This window comes from Manis javanica, chromosome 4 (assembly GCF_040802235.1).
Source record: "Manis javanica isolate MJ-LG chromosome 4, MJ_LKY, whole genome shotgun sequence".
NCBI classification, from domain to species: Eukaryota; Metazoa; Chordata; class Mammalia; order Pholidota; family Manidae; genus Manis; species Manis javanica.
In genome coordinates this window covers 107,931,922-107,948,621 of record NC_133159.1, presented here as the reverse complement: position 1 = coordinate 107,948,621, position 16,700 = coordinate 107,931,922, and the positions used below count along the sequence as shown (strand labels likewise).

General features: G+C 40.5%; 1 protein-coding gene across 4 annotated transcripts in view; it reads right to left on the bottom strand.

Annotated features, from left to right (window-relative positions):
• Positions 1 to 2,976: 2,976 nt before the first annotated feature.
• Positions 2,977 to 16,700, bottom strand: part of RPRD2 (regulation of nuclear pre-mRNA domain containing 2) — a 129,624-nt gene continuing 115,900 nt past the window's right edge. For 2 of the 4 annotated variants that reach the window (XM_037003297.2, XM_073234578.1), the window contains 4 exons: positions 15,625 to 15,907; positions 14,115 to 14,372; positions 12,417 to 12,614; positions 2,977 to 9,535 (listed from right to left, as the gene is read on the bottom strand). In XM_037003297.2, coding sequence (XP_036859192.1) covers positions 6,771 to 9,535; positions 12,417 to 12,614; positions 14,115 to 14,372; positions 15,625 to 15,907 — 3,504 coding nt within the window. In that variant the 3' untranslated portion in view covers positions 2,977 to 6,770. The remainder of the gene's footprint in view (positions 9,536 to 12,416; positions 12,615 to 14,114; positions 14,373 to 15,624; positions 15,908 to 16,700) is intronic. The other 2 variants (XM_037003298.2, XM_073234579.1) reach the window with 2 other exon arrangements.

Here is a 16,700-nt window from a genome sequence, read left to right as displayed (position 1 = left end):
AATTTTAACCCGTTAACCTCTTAAAACTGCTCTTACCTGCCACCCAGAATATCACTGAACACTTAACTACATGCCAAGCGCTATGCCTTCGCTGCCCCATTCTGAGAACAACCCTAATACTAGCTCCTCCTATGTTCCCTCTAAAATGGAAAATGACCCTCAGAGAAGTCAAGCCTCTGTCAGTCTGAATCCCCAGCCAGTGTTATGCCGTGCCATACTGCCTCTCAGGGACCGGAAGTCACAGTGCATGTTTAGTAGCCCAGCTCTTCTTCTCTCCAGGGTCCACTACATGGAGCCTTTGGGGCCAAAGAGGCCTTTAATAAAAGTGTGGAGAGAGGGGTCCAATAAAAAGCCAAGAAATGTCTTAACAGATTTTCTCCACCAGAGTGAAGTTAAGGAAAAACAAGTGGTTATGAATACCAGATTTCACAGAAGTCTAGGGAAAAGGGAATCCTCAGCAGGATTTCCCCAAAATCCTAAATTTGGGGAAATTCTCAGCTTCACTCCACCTTTAGAACAGACATCCTTAGTCAGCCAACATGTTGGTCAAGGAGTTTTTTTTTTTTAATAATCCTAAACTATATGTAAGAATGTTCTCCATTGAAAGTACATTTTCCATTGTCATCAGGATCAACACAAACCTCTAAATCTATCTTAGCTCTTAGAAGGAAAACTTCCCTGCATCAAAGAGGTAGAAAAGATATTGGAGGTAAAAAAGAAATTTAAGGTAAACTATCTAAGTTATGTCATTATCACCAAATGTTTTTGAGGCCCAGAGAACTAGCCAAGTGGCTAAAGGGTACAGTAGGTGGTGTGGGAGGTTAGGTTTTTTTTCAAATTTCCTTAGTAATGAAGATCTAGGATGGGGCCAAGCTTTTACCTGAACTTTGCTTTAAGATGCCACAAGGGGAGATGAAGTCTAGTCAAATTTGCTGAGTAAATAAAGAAGTGGATGCTTCCTATCAGGGCATAGTTAAGTAGAACTTTGCTTTGAAAACAAAGCATTGGGCTCACTATAAATCCCTACTAAGATTTCACTCAGCCAAGACCTCTTGATACTGTATTAGAGAAAGACAGAAAGTCACTTCTACCCCTGCCTTTTAAACCCTGATTTGTCAGGTCAAGGCCAAGGGAAAAATACAGGAAGTCTCCCAGACACAGGAGTCAGTGCAGGGATGTGTCATATTAGGATCAATTCTTAAGTACAAAACAAAGAGCTAAGCACTCTGAAAGGTCCAAGATACATTTACAGATGGCATCATACTAAGCCCACTACCGATTAGGATTTCAAATCCTTTACTAAACTCCAGTGCTCTCACCAGTGACTGGCTACCTAGAAGATATGGGACCTTAAGTGGTTCTCACGTAAGTGCAAAGAATTCCTAGCCAGGCAAGGGGTAATAGAGGGAACTGGCTGCTGCCCAACTCCTTTTTTACCCAATCCAACTGAAATACCCCCCCAAAAAATGTAGCAAGTTTCTAGTCTTTTTATCTCCTCTTTCCCACAAATTATGCAGTGAAGGACTTGAGCAATTCTCAAAAACAAGGGAAAACAATGAGGATGAAGGAAGTGAAGTTGCTGAAACATCTAATTTGCTATGAACCCCAAAAGATCCAGGGTGGACTGGTTTAGCCAACGCCCTTTCGAGCCAAACACACAAGCTGCAGCCTGTATTTTTGTTCTGTTGGTGCTGCTCACTAGCCCTTCCACCCACATCTGGGTTCTCAATTTCAACTCTTCCCAGTTAGAACACAGGAAAAGGAGACGTAAAATGGAACCGTAAAGGAACCGCAATACCAATTTCTAAATTGACCTCAGCCTTCTCCTCCCCTTTCCCTCAAACTTGCGACCAAGCATACAGTGTTTCTCCTCCCCTACCCCAACAGTTAGCCACAAAATGTGAGTTGTGAATTTCACTTGTTCTTTTCCTTTAAAGCATATGTGCTTCTCTTTACTTCTACATGGGGGTAGAACAGGATGTTTACTTGAGAGCCGATATCTCACCTAATAAGGGTGTCCCTCTCTAGCTTTGTCTATGCAGCTTCAATGAGTTATTACTCAGCAATTATGAACAACAGCTGACTAGACTTGCCTATACACTCATAAACAAGTATGAGAAACGCCCCAATACCCCAAAACCCATTTCGATGGTGTGTTACTGTCTACATACAGGAGAGGGTAACTCATTCCTCCCATACAAGACTGGCTTAAATAAAGCAATTTAGGGAAAGGAAGGTGAGCATTTTTAACATGCCCAGAGTCCAACAAGCAAATCTAAAATCTGTTGCTCCCTTGAGGGTGGAAAAAGGATTAGGAGGGCAAGTCAGGGTCCCAAGAGACAAGAAAGAATAGGTGTGTGCCAGATTCCAGAAGGACCCAGTTCAATGGACACCCTACCTGCTGGGTGCGTTCCTAGGCCACTGCTATTTCTGAAGTATCTCATGACACGTGTAGCTTCATGTAATCAAGGCTGCTATTAGAGACTTCTACCCTGCCAGAGACCTAGGGCTAGTATAGATGTGGTGACACTCTCTTTACCCTCTTAAAGCTGACATTCCATTTATTAAGCCTCACTGGGTGATGAAAAAGGGATGGGGCAAGAGAGGAGGGTTAAGTGTAGCTTCTGCATGACAGACTACCAGTATGCAGCAAGAAGGGTAGACGTAGGCAAAGAATTGGCGAGAAGGACCCCTACCCCTCTTCTATGCTTGCTTTAAAAATGCTTAACTCAAAATTGTACTATTGAAGACAAATACAATTATTCACAGTATATCCCAGTTCATTACCAACCACTCCTGAACATCTTGATCTTACCCCACCCATCATCCCTTTCTAAAACTGAATTACACAAATGATGAAACAGAAAACAGGGCATGAAGATCTCAAGGGCTCAGACTGCCTTCAGTGACAGAGTGCATAAGTCAAAGGGCACAACTGGACAAGATCAATGTGAGGGGAAAAGTCAAACACACAACAAAGGAAACCATATTTTATTAAACTGGAAAACAAAAACAATACTGGAGACAAAGATTAAAAAAAAAGAAAAAGGAATGGCTGGAAGAGAGGCAAGTGCGAGTGACCACAAGGCAGGGATGAGAGGGCGGTCTGTGGTTATCTGCGTGCCTCAGAAATGTGCAGACACAGACTTCCCCCACTCTGAGACCAAAAGCCAATAAAAGCTTATCTTCAGGCTTTTTTTTTTCTGTATCCTGTAGCTGGTTTCACCTTCAGCCCTGGACAGTCATGTAGCGTCTTTGCCGGAGGAAATTCAGTTTTCCAAGCACAGATCTGCTCCACAAGGCAGCAGTTTCGGCTCCTGTAGAAGTTCCCTTCTATTTGCACTCACCAGATAAGACAGGGGCCCTTGGTCAAAGCCCCAAATCTCAAAGAAAAATGTCAAACCTTTAGAACTAGGTATTTTATTAAATGATATTAACACACATTTCAAAAGGATTTCATTGTTGTTGTCTCTAAAGCATGAACTTCCTTTTTTTTCCACACTGAACACATGAGAATGTCAATCCAACATATCTAATTTTAGTTTGAACAGGCACCCCCACCCATTCAAAAGGGGGGGGGTACGAAAAAAGGGAAAAAGCAGTAAGTTACAGCGGCTTCAAAACAGTAACAGCTGAAGCTTAATTCTGCATGAACTGGTAACTTCAGGATTGACAGTGAATATTCTGCAATTAGGAAGTATAGCATACTCACATTAACTAGATGTGTTTGCTGTACCATATATCACAAACATTGTATTCCTAGGATCAGAAAGGATAGAAGCCCTACTCTCTGATCATTTCACCCTCCCTGGAATCAAACCAAATTCTACTTACTTTCAACTTTTTGGAGGGCAGATGGGAGCTGGGAGAGAGCTCTCATCTTAACTCACTGAATCTTAGAAAATACTTAAGGACTCTATTTCTGAATTCTAAGTGGTACCAGTGTTCATGACCCCCACCAATTCTCTGTCTGTGATTTTACAGTGAGCACCAAGGACCTCAGTAACAACTTCACATATTCTGCTTTCATATGAATCATGTCCTTGTGAAGACGCACTATGTTATACTTTCTTTAAAAAAATCTTTTTTATTGCCTCTTTAAACTCAGGTTGTAATACAAAAGTCAGAGCATGGGCACGGAGTTTTAAATCACAGACACAGAAAGAATAAAACCCCTTTGTTTCATGTTACAAATCCCAGGATTTGTTTCACTATATCACATATATACATCGTTGTCTTCATTTACTGCTGTAGACAGATTTCCTTAAAGTTAACAGCTGACAGTCACGTACAAATCCTCACTCCTATCCTGAAACACAGAGGATTTTGTGGCTTAAAAAACAACACACCCACACAAAAAAATCATCCCTTAAAAAGTCCATCTTTACATTGTACAAGATCTTCCTTTCATGTACTAGCCATCATGCTTTTGAGGGTAATTACCCTGCCCCAACATTCAGGAAGCCATTTTCCTGACATCCCCACATTTACTGATAAAATCAAATGGTCAGAGAGCCTTTTCAAGTAAACTACTTTTATCTTAAACAAGAGCAGCAGAAAGAATTCAGATTCTTTTATTCTAGAATGAAAAATGTCCCACTTAATTTCTGGAGGGAAAAAAACCCCATCTATTTCAGTTATGAGTCAATCAGAACTTTCCCTCCCTCTCCCCCAACCCCTACTCTTACTCTCTCTTGTACCTTTCCTTAAGCAATGTCTTAGTAGGACTCAATATGGCCATATTGTGTCTCTGCTTTGCTGCACTACATACACCATCCCACACACAAGGCGTGGTGTCATGTGTTTTTTGTTGGGAGAGCTACAGGGTAGAGAAGTTTGAGGTCAAGGAAACAAAGGACAGCTGGCCTAAGACCAGGAAGATGAATGACTTGCAGCATCCCAACCACAGAATACATGGCAAGCTGAAATAAATAACAGAATAAATTACACCAAAACTCCCAAACTATGATGCACACCTGGTTTAAGCTGCTCTTTATCTGAAAAGCAAATTTATTCTGAGAAAATCATCTGTCACTACATTTCCCACTGTCTCCCATCTTTAATATTTCACTGGAGGAATCCAAAACAATACCTATACTTCCTACAGTTACTTCTATATTCACTAGGAAGAAATATGAAACTTGCTAGGATTCCCTAAAAAACACAACACATTGACTCACCTAGCTGGAAACAGCCAATGGTACTTTGGGGGTAAGACACTAAATAAAAATAGAAGTAAAGCAATGCTTGCTTTTCAGTGTTCCTAGATACAAAGATATAAACACTCAGACTGCAGTGATTGTCTTTTTCTCAGTGTTAGTTGTAGAAATACAAGTTCAGAGAGAAGAAAAGCATTTCTTTCTCATGTACAAAGACTACGGGCAGAAACCTTCTTTATGTCTCCTCTTGGGAATGGGAGGTGAGAATAAGGCCTGAGCCTTGAATGTGACAGGCTGTTATCTGTAGAGTGGGGGTAAATTTGGACCTATCAGGTCCTCCCGTTTCTCTATAAAGATATGTATAGTTATACCCACTTGTCACTAACACACATCGGAAGAGGTATAAAGGAAGATGTTACTGAACCTTCTCCTTTGCAAAAGCAAAAACACGAGTGAACACAGGACTGGAGCAAAGGGAAAAGATAAAGACAAATATTTCCCTTTCCCTAGTAGTTAAACCTTCACTGAAAACCACCACCAAGTATCATCTACATTAGGGAGTCGCCATGGTAAAAATATCTACCTCTTATATTAAAAATACAGTGATATTTCAGTTGCATCTTTGTATCAACTGACAACTGTACTGCCTTTCTGGCCAAAGCAGAAGTGAAAACTGAGGAAGAAAAAAGTCTACTGTAAAGAAAGAAGAGCAGAGAGCAAGAGCTTGCTACAAAATATCTGCAACTACCTCAAAAACATTCCTCTTCTCTCGTTTATGAAGGATGGGCAGACCACATCACATTAATGATTACCTTCTTTCTCTATATATTACAGCGATTCCTTATTTTAACCTTGAAATTATATCCAGCTCCTTCTCCTTCATCCCAAGGATAAAGAGGAAAAATGTTTTACTTGGGTGGAATTAGGCCTGCATCTTCTCAAAGTTACTGCCTGATAATACTTTACAAGAGAAGGCTGATTCATTTTTTTAATTAAGATTTTAGGAGAAAGGTAAAGAACTCAACTTCAACATGCCTTTAAAACAAAACTGACAGGCCCAAGGTCTCCCACATCTCCTCCCTTGATATCTACTGGCTGCCAGCAAGGCATAGGGTGCCCAGAGTAGGGGGCCAAGGTGGTTGTAGCAGTTACTTAGTGGGGGAGAGAGGGAGCAGGAATCCTTCTATTGATTACTTGATAAGCCAAGCCCAAAATAACATCCCAACATTGCATATGTTAATATCTGTACTGATGGGTTTTATTTCAAATGTAGTAATACTCTTCAATAGATGGGGTAAAATAAGAATTACTGTTTTCCTCCCCACTCCTCAAACGCCCCAGTCAAGTGAAGTGGCTTTGGTTGTGTTTCTTGGCCGCCCCCTGCCCCTCATAAAATACAACTTGAGGAAGGTAGGTAAGTGCAATGGGAGGACTGGATGGAATAGTGACATGTAAGCATATATGACTTTTTAAACTGGAAGGGAGGCCCTTTGTCATAATAAAAAAATAGGAATAAATCAAAGGAGGAAAAACAAATAAAAACAGTAATAAACCAAACTCCTACTTCCAATGCTCTCTAGATTGTTCAAAATGCTTTGCCCTTGGCTTCCATCAGTACCTGGGAGGAAAGAATGGGCGTTTTGGTGCAAAGAATGGAGGGCCCCTAGCAAAAGGTGGCCTGGGTCTCTTTAAACTGTGGAACGGGTCTCTGCTGAGAAAAGGTTCCCTAGGCCGAAAGTCAGGCCGGGGATTCCGCAGAATCATACCACTCCGGCTGATGGCGTCTCTGTGTGAGGGACCCAAGGCGGGGCCACTGGAGCTGTTGCCGCCTCCCCCACCTCCTCCTCCATGGACTGCGCCCAAGTGCTCCAGGGAATGGGAGGGCAGGCTCAGGCTCTCGCGAACACGGCTAAGGCCAGGGCCATTGAGGTCCCGCTGGGTGGGGCCCCCGTGGTCCCTGGGTCCTGGGAGCACTCCAAAATGCTCAGCCAGGGTCCCTTGAAGGAGGGAACTACGGTCCTTGGGAAATACTGCCACAGCCCCAGCCACTCCGTGCTCTGCCAGTGGTGGGGCTGGGAAGGGCACAACCCCAGAGTGGTCAACAGCAGGCGGAGGAGGAGGTGGAGTAGAAAAAGGGACACCACTCCCACCACTGCTGCTATGCTCCCCTGGGGGTGGAGGGGGAGGGGTGGGGAAAGGAACTCCACTGTGCTCCCCAGGAGTGGGTGGGGCAGCATGGGCCAGGGCCGCCTCCTTTGTGAAGGGGTTCGAAAGCTCCACAGAGGGTAGATGAGTGGGCGCATCTCGAGAGAAGATAACACCATGATCCTTAGGAGGGGCAGATGGGGCAGATGATGGCCCCACTGGCTCTCTCTGGAAGGGTGTCCCATGTTCCAAAGGGGACGAGGGGAGATGATGCTCAAATGTTGAGTTGAAACTATTGGAACAAAAGCTGCCGATACTTTCCTGAAATTGGGGTGCCCGTTCCTTGTATGGTGCTGTTTTAAAGCCAGTGAGGCCTCCGCTGACCCCACCCCCAAGGGATGCCAACTCAGAGGCGCCTGAGGGGCCATTGTCAAAAGAGCTGCCTGAGGTGCTCAGATCAAACCAACCCACCCTTGAAGCCTCACGCCCGTGTCCTCTAGTTCCCTTCCCAGGAACTCGGATGGACTCTACGGTCTGTATTGGCTCCCCTGACATCCTCCTATTGGATGCATTGTGATACCCCAAGGTCTCTATAGGGGCCCCCTTCTCTTCAGTGCTGTCAGGCAAGTCTAGGCAGGAGGAGGAGACTCGGGTTTCTATGCGGTAGTGCTCTTCTTGCTGCTGCTGATCAGCGGCCGTCAAACTGGGCTGGGCGAGGTTTGAGAGACTGACACCATCACCTGAAGTGCCCTTGCTGGGGGCCTGGCCAAAATGCTTATCATCTGAGGGCTTTCGTGAGGCATTTTTAAGCATATTCTTAAACTCAATCGTCGATGTGGTGGAAATGGTGGAGGCCAGGACTTTCTCCACGCCTGTTGTGGGTGGGTGGCCCGTGGGAGCGGCAAGTGTATTCTGCGGAGAGAAAAGGGAACGATGTGGGACAGGGTGAGGAGAGTCTGGGTATTTCTGTGGCAAACTTAGATGCCCACTGGTAGACTGAGACAAGCTATTGTGGTTGGAGTCAGGGGTGAAAAAGGAATCATTCTTACTCGGTGATGGTGACTGGTCAGACCCCGGTTCATTTCCTCTTATGCTGAAGGCACCAAACAGCCCAGGGGAAGATGAGAGACGGTCACAGTTCTCACTAGAGTCCAGGAGGGCCCTTACAGATGGAGGGAAAGCAGACTTTACCCCAAAGTCTTGGGCTCTGTGGCTATAACTGGACAGGATTGGGTGGTACTCAGTGGTATCAGAAAGCTTGCTTGATTTCAAGATAGACTTGGCTGGTTTCTTCTCTAGGTTCATCATAGCAGAGGGTGGAGGCCCTGAATACTCAAAATCTCTGTAATCTTCATCTTCCTGGAAAGAAGTATCTGGATAGAACTTTTCCTGTGAAGAGTCCATCAGGGAAGATGGTCTCTCTATTCCATCAGAAGGCTGCTTATAGGGTGATTCACTGCCCAGGCCAAAGGGTCGATATGTAGATACAGAAGTGGAGAGATCCCGGGGGTAGCTTTCCTCTCTCCCAGGGGGTGGTGATCTTGTACTGCTGGGTGTCGAGGAACCAGGGCTAATGATCTTAGAAAGCAGGGACATGGTGTCTACACTGCTGGATGTGGGCTTGTCCATCATCTCATCTTGGGTGGGTGTCCCACTCCGTTCATCCCGCACAGGGGTTCCGTCAGTGTTGTCGATTGACGTGCTAGTAGGGCCACGCTGGAAGTCTGAGGGACGGCTTTCTGCTGGGGCACTGGATCCCAAACTGCTCAAGATTGGGATGTTTAAGTTTAAGCCACTGAAACCAGGATTACCTTTTAAGAAGTTGTGGATCTTCATTTCCAGGCTTGGGGAGGTGGAATCAGACTCCAGCTTTGGCTTGGAGATCTCTGAAGATTGGCACATGGCAACTTCAGGAGGTGGGGCAGCAGGGCTAGTACTGTGGGTACCTGTAAACCCCATAGAATTGGACGGTAGCTTGAAAGTAGTGCTTGGGAGCCCTGGGCTTTGCCCAATTGAGGTCTTACTGGCTGAAGTTGAAGAGACTTCAGAAGTTGATGAATTAGGAGAATAATTGAAGCTTTTGGGAATAAAGGATTGGGTATTGGGAGGCAAGTTTCTTCCTTTTATGCTGGAGACTGTGCTGTTGGCAGGGGAAGCTGAAGTGCTCTGGGGTACAGCTTCACTGGCTGGAACTGAGTTCCCAGCAACACTCTGAAGTAAAGACGACAGGCCTGTAGAAACAAAGATCAGAGGAGTTGAAAAGAACGACTTCCCACCTCTCAGTAAGAACAATGTAGGCTGATCAGACACTGTCATTCACTCCAGTGGGAACCAGACAGACATTCAAATGAGGCCAAATGGATTCCAGACTAAACAAGCATTGGCTAAATGCCATAGAAAATACTGGACATATTTATCAATTTTATGAAGAAAGCAAATCACTGAAATGTTTCTAGTATGATCATGAAACAAGTCCAACATAGCACAATAAAAGGCAAGAGAATGGGGGAGATTTTAGTGTCAGAATAATTCACAGTTTAACAAGACAAAGCAGGAAAAGAAAGGAGGCAAAATTATTATTATAAAAACACTTTTAAAGCCAGTATTTTCAAATGTTTGTTCTGTGGAACTGTTTCTCGAATTGCAAAGAGATATTCTGCTCTACCCTTCCTTCCTTCCCTATCTCCACAACTGTCTCTAGTAAACTAATATAATGTTATTCCCAGGAGGAAGATAGCATATGCAGATTGCAGAAACTGACTGGGACAGGGGCACTTGTTTCAAGAAATACCTCTTGCTAGACTAGTGTTACCTTTGGGGAAACAGTGCACTTGGGTATCATTTTTGGTTGTAAAATGTAGCAGTAATAAAAACACAAACATACATCATAAAGACTTACAAAGCTGGACCATCAGGGGCACTGATCCTTCCAGGAGAAAACACACAATGCCTGCCTTACAGCTTGGAAAAATCCAAGGATTACTGACCTACCTAGGTTAACCCTGATGAGATTCAACCCTACGCACAATAGACAAAACCTCAGAAGCACTGAGAAGAAATTCTTCAGGGCAAAGGCTGATGTCCACCAAAGCAAATTACTCCTACAGGAAATTTTATAGGAAAAAACTTGACAGAAAGGTAACAGAAGGTCCTATAAATCTGACTATATTTTGGAAAATTTACCCAATTTTTGGTTGTAAGTAGAAAGTTTTTATATACTTTACCCAGATTTAAAGCTTTTAATCAGACATCAACTGTTTTCCTTCATAATGATATAGTGAAAGAAAATAGTATTTCATGTGATACTTCAAAATTTTAACTTTAATCCATATTTGCTAAGAGATTTAAGGTCTGAAGAATTTTAAGGCTGCTCCATGTTTGTGGCATTTTTACCTGCCATCTAATTCTAAAAAATGGTATGTGGTCTTTACTGCTGTCCAATATTCAGTAATATCCAAATAACCGAAATAGTTTACTTCAATTATTATCCTCCTGACCAAAAAAAAAAAAAAAATCTGTATTTCACTTCCAAAAAGTTTCTTGGCTATCTTCCAAAGCAGAAGTCCTCAACACTAAAATATATAATGTCATATGATATTTAAAAGATATTTCAGCATATCTTTCAGAAATTGTGGGGTAAATTCTTCAAAAATCATTTTGTTAAGATAGATACTACTTAGATTTCTGATAATAGATGAATAGTTTCTTACTACTAAATATTACTTTTCTTCAATCTTAACAAGCCATACTCTATGGCCCTTGGTCCACTGAAGTCACTGTGTGTTGAAAATCTGTCATTAAGGGCTGTGGGTGACACAATCACACACAATACAATAAAATATAAGTGAAGAATTCAAGGTTTCTACTGTAACTATAGGATGATAATAGAAGGACTAAAAGAGAGAAGTCATAAACATACCAATCTCTCAAACTCATTATCCCTGAAATCAGTAGAGGATATCCAGTGAAGTATTATTCTCTATGGCTAGTGCCAGTATACGGGAGATGTGGATAATTATTTAACAGTATTTGGTGCTATGTCACAACATTCTCCTATATTTTAAGACAAAGTTCACTATAACACAGTGCTTGGCTAATTCACACTTACAGAACAGTTCAGAAAGTAAGAAAAACTCATGTATCTGAACAGCTCCCTATACATACTAACCAGGGCTTTTCAACCTCAGCACTACTGACATTCTGGGCTCAATGAGTCTTCACTGTGTGCTGTCCTGTAGCATCCCGGGCACCAGCCCATGAGCCACAATAGCACCCTCTCTCCACCCCAGTGTGACAAAAATATCTTCAGACATTGCCCAATGTCCCTTGGAGGCTCCTGGTTGAGAGCTATCAAATTATAAAGTAAATCGCTATATTGAAGATACTACTCTGGTATTGGTGATTCGTTGTGTAATTATACTGAGGTACTTAATAACAAAGGCTGTGTTGCTATCTGGAGGATCTGAGAACTGAGAGCAGGTAAGCTTTATGAAAAAAGTTAGAAGCAGACAGTTCTAGGCAAAAAGGAATAATGAGCAAAACTGAATAGTAGAGGTAGAGATTATAGGTAGGCAAAACCAAAAAATATATACTGTATCTATATATGGAGGCCTCTATAAAACATTAGGACATAAAAGAGATATTCATGTCTCATAAGATTTTTGATAACAGAATGTCCTTTCTTACTGTCTTTAGTTTGGGTTAACATTAAAATATATAAATCTCAACATACATTAACCTGTACTAAGAGCTGGGATAAATGCAGCCCTTAGGATTGTCATGGAATAGTGAAAGAATACTAGACTCCAGTCAAGAAATCTGGCTTTTAGTCTCGGCTTGTCACTGAATAGACAGATGTGTGACCTTGAGCAGCTTACATCATCTCATTGAGCCTTAACTTCCTCACCTGAAAAGGAGCGGAATAGACTAGATATTTATGTGTCTCTCAGCTTTGACATTTTATAATTCTATAAATGCAAGCTCATAGACGCACCATATAAAGAGAATAACGGACTAACTGTATTATACATTTCATGGCTTTGGATTACTCAGAAATGGAATCTAGGATTAAGCCAGAGACAATTCAAGTCCCTGTGGCACACGTCAGTTTACCTTGCAGTGCAGGGGCTGACTGTGTCTGGGTTTTGGAGAGAGCAGACAGAATGCTCTCTGGGGTGATCTCCACCTTGGAGAGGATATTTGCCAGAGGGTTGTGAGATGTTGTTGTAGCAGGTGCAGGTGTTTTCAGGCTACTGGTGAGGCTGCTGGGACTTGGAGTTCCCGGAGAAGGCCTTGATGCAGGACTGACCCCTGGTGGCAGAAAGATTAACTGAAGAAAATACAATTCAAAATGACCTTTAAATTCATGATACTCTGCACTCAAAAGTTAGGTATGTTGAACAGGAATTCTTCTATGTGAGATCCGCAAATGGTTCCTATTATGGCTTTAACAAAGAAAAATCCTGAAAATTAGGTTAAGATTTGCTCCCACCTCCTTGGAACACCCATAAAATGAACAAGTATTGTTCTATAGTGGTCAATAAATATCGTTGGCTAATTTTGATCAATCATTGCAATTGTATACTCAGCCACTGCATGATTCTATGTGCTTAATAAATTATTGCTTTTGAAAAGGCTTTTAAAATAAGATTATATAAGCAATCTCCTTTACATTGTTACTTTTTAAAACACGGAGTTGATTTTAATATAGGAAAAAAGGTATATAAAAATAAGATAAAATCAATTTGACTTTTGAAATGAAAATTAAAACATGATTTTTTTAAGACTGAATTTGACAAAAAGATTACAATACAATAGTGATGGACATGTTGAAGAACAATGGCAACTTTCATATACTTGGTACATAAAATAGTACATTTTTGGAGATCATTTTATAATAAGAAAAGACTTAAAAACCTACATGCTGATTGTTTTTGAGGCTTTTATCTTCTAGAAATATATATTTAAGTATTTATGAAGAAATGAAATAATTTTGACTTTCTTCAAATAATCAGGATTGGGCAGGACATAGCAGAAATAAGACTGGCCATGTTTTTCTACTGTTGAAGATGAGTGATGAGTATGTAGAGGTGCTCTACTTTTATAAATTTTCGTTGAAATTTCCATTAAGAAAAAAAGCCCTATATATACTCATCAACCATTTTAGGAAGAGTTGTGCATAAAATTTTAGCATCAAGGTTGTTCATTGCAGTGAAATGAACCTGTAATTGACAAGACCTTTATAATTAACTATTCTTTATATTCTTTATAACAGTGAAAAATTGGAAACATATCATGTTTAACAATAAAGGCTTAAATAAATTACTGAATGCTATATAGCTATTAAAATGATATAGATGAATATTTAATGACTTTCAAAAACATTTATGTGTGGTTAAATATTAAACAACTGGTTTCAAAACAGTATATGCAGTATGTTTCAATTACTGAAAGAAAAATTATTATGAATATTTAATCTCCCCATTCATATACACATATATTTGTAAGATGAGATATATAACCTGGTTTCCTTTGGGGTAGTAAGATTATGGATATTTATTTTAATCTCTTTATTAATTTTCTAAGTTTCTGTAATGACCATGTATTAGTTTTTGTTTGTTTTTTTATTAAGGTATCTGCACTCTTATGAAGGTTTCACATGAAAAATACTGTGGTTACTACATTTGACCATGTATTAGTTTTAATTTTAAAAATTACTTTTAATTTTAAAAAGTCAACAGAAGAACCAGACTGATGGTTCCATTGGAAATATGGCAATAGCTTTTTACCTTCTTTACTGGTTTTACTTACCAGTATTTTTCATGACTGATGTCAAGCTACTAAGGATGGAACTGATCTTTGCCAGGTCCACATTAGCCAGGTTTGGCAAAGCCAATGCTGGAGAAGGGGACAGAAGAGAAGTATTCACAGGTTTTGGAAGAGGTGGGGTTGCTGTCATGGTCGGCACTGGGGTACATGAAGAGGCCTTTGAGATGCTTTCTGTTGGCTTTGTAGATACAGAAGTGGACACAGCTGACTTCTCCACAGGTTTTTCCTTCCTGTCCTCTACTGTTCAAATAAAGAAAAGAGATATTACATCCTACTACTTTCCAGACTCTGCTTCCAATATGAGAGAGTATGCCTTAGTATTTCCTGATTTGGGGGTAAAAGTATTATATTTCAAAGAAAAACCAGTAACTTCCTGATTTTCTAAATAGTCATACTCTTTATGATCCTTCCTGTCTTTAATACCTGCTTAAAATAAAATTCCCAAATTCATCTTTCAGTTTACTTTAATGTTTTCTTTGTATCTAAGCTTCTGTGTATTAAATTTATACATTTCTGGAAGCATGTTATTTGGTAGCCATTCATATTCTCTTGATAATGATATCTTTGTCATAACTTGTCCTGTCTTTTCTGTTCCATTAACTGGGAGCATTCTCAGAGACAGAAACTCTGTACACCATCTTACTTTTCTTTGGCTTTCTGAAATTGGCCTATGGGGTGCAGTTAAGCACTAATTTGAAACTGCAGTATTTTAACTCTTGATGCCTTTGCAATATACTCCTTTTAATACTGTAAAGGTTATGCACTGTATGGACAGTACATTAAATTCAACAGAAGTCAAACATTTATAATTAATAAGAATATTATTATTATTAAGAATATTAGTAATTGTAAGGCAGGGATGTCAGAGAAACAATGTACCAATCCAGGTTTATTTTGAAAGTGTGGTTAACAAACTGTAGCTCTGGAATCTTATGTCAAGTGACAGAGAATAAAGAATTCCAGTATAAGTACCCCTCCCTCTAGAGAAAAGCTGTTCCACAGAAATATAATTCAGGCACATAAGTTTCAGTTTTTTAGTAACCACATTAAGAAAGAAGAAGAAACAGATACAATTAATTTTAACAATATATTTTATTTATCTCAATATATCCCAGATATTTTCATTTTGCTAAGTTATAAACATAATTAATGGGATATTTTTACTTTTTTGTGTAGTTAAGTTTCTAGAATCCAGTGTGTATTTTATGATTACAGCATATCTCAAGCTGTACAAGCCACATCTCAACTGCTCAATAGTCACATGTAGCTAAGTGGCTACCATAATGAAGAGCATAGATCTTAAGTCATGATTCCTAACCCCTGTAGCATACCACATCCTGAACCACTGTGCTCCACCAACAGTAATGCTACCCTGGTGTTCTAAACTTAACAAGGGTTGACCTATCTTTTAATAGTTGCCTGTGATAGATTTACTGGTGGGAAAGCAAAACAGATAATGAACAAGTTGTCTATTAATCACTTAAGAACATACCAATGATTTTTGATGCATCATCTTCCACATCTGAGAGTTCCATATCTTCAACATCACGGTTATCAGTCACAGGCTCAGGTGTGGCAGACTTCTCGCTCTCCATGGTTGGTGACTGGGATTCCTCACCTCCCATTCCCTGAAAAGGAGACTCAGAACCAGTTGGGGAAGGAGCATCCATGCTTGGAGAAGGAACTGGTGATTCTTCAGGATCAGGAAGGGTTGACTTCAATTGATCCAGCTTTTTCTTTAAATTGTTCACTCTATTAGCAAAGGTTTTGTATGCCTAAAAGAGAAAAAGAAGAATTTACTCTTCTGAGAAAAGGACCAAGAAACTACCATTTAATCTTTGGCCAGATTTCCTCACTATTGTTAACTATATCACTGGTACAAAATAAGAAAATACCATCATCTATCAAGCATGGAGTAGTTTCCAATCTTTGCTTTTTGTATTCCTTAAGTGAGTATTACCATCCATGCAGTTGCCCAAGTTAGAAACTCAGAGGTTATCTACTTCATTCTCCCTTGATCTCCTATCCACCCAACCAACCAATATGTATCAAGAGCCAAATGTGTTGACCACTCTTCTAGGTGGACAATGAATGCATAAATAAAGTACAGCCTGGAAGATCAAATAATATTGTTTTTTTAAAAAATAAGCTTTTTATTTTAGAACAGTTTTAGGTATACAAAATTACTGTGAAGATAATACAGAAAGTTCCCCACACCTAACTTCCCCTTTTATTAACATCTAATATTAATATGATACATTTGTCACAATGAATGAACCAATTTTAATTAACTAAATTCCATGCTTTATTCAGGTTTCCTCAGTTATAAGCTGATGTCCTTTTTTAATTCCAGGATCCCAAGCAGAATACCTGTCTTGTCAATGGGTTTTAGCCCCAAGCCAGTTCACTATGGATTCAATGTGACCAAAGAAATGACAGTAGAATGTTCTTGGGGTGAAAGGATCACACCCAACTTTATTTCCACAGTGGCAGGTCAATCACTAAAATCTCCTCCACTCAGAGTGAGTCTGCACACAGCAAGCTGGTCTCTGCCTCTGGGCCTCTCTG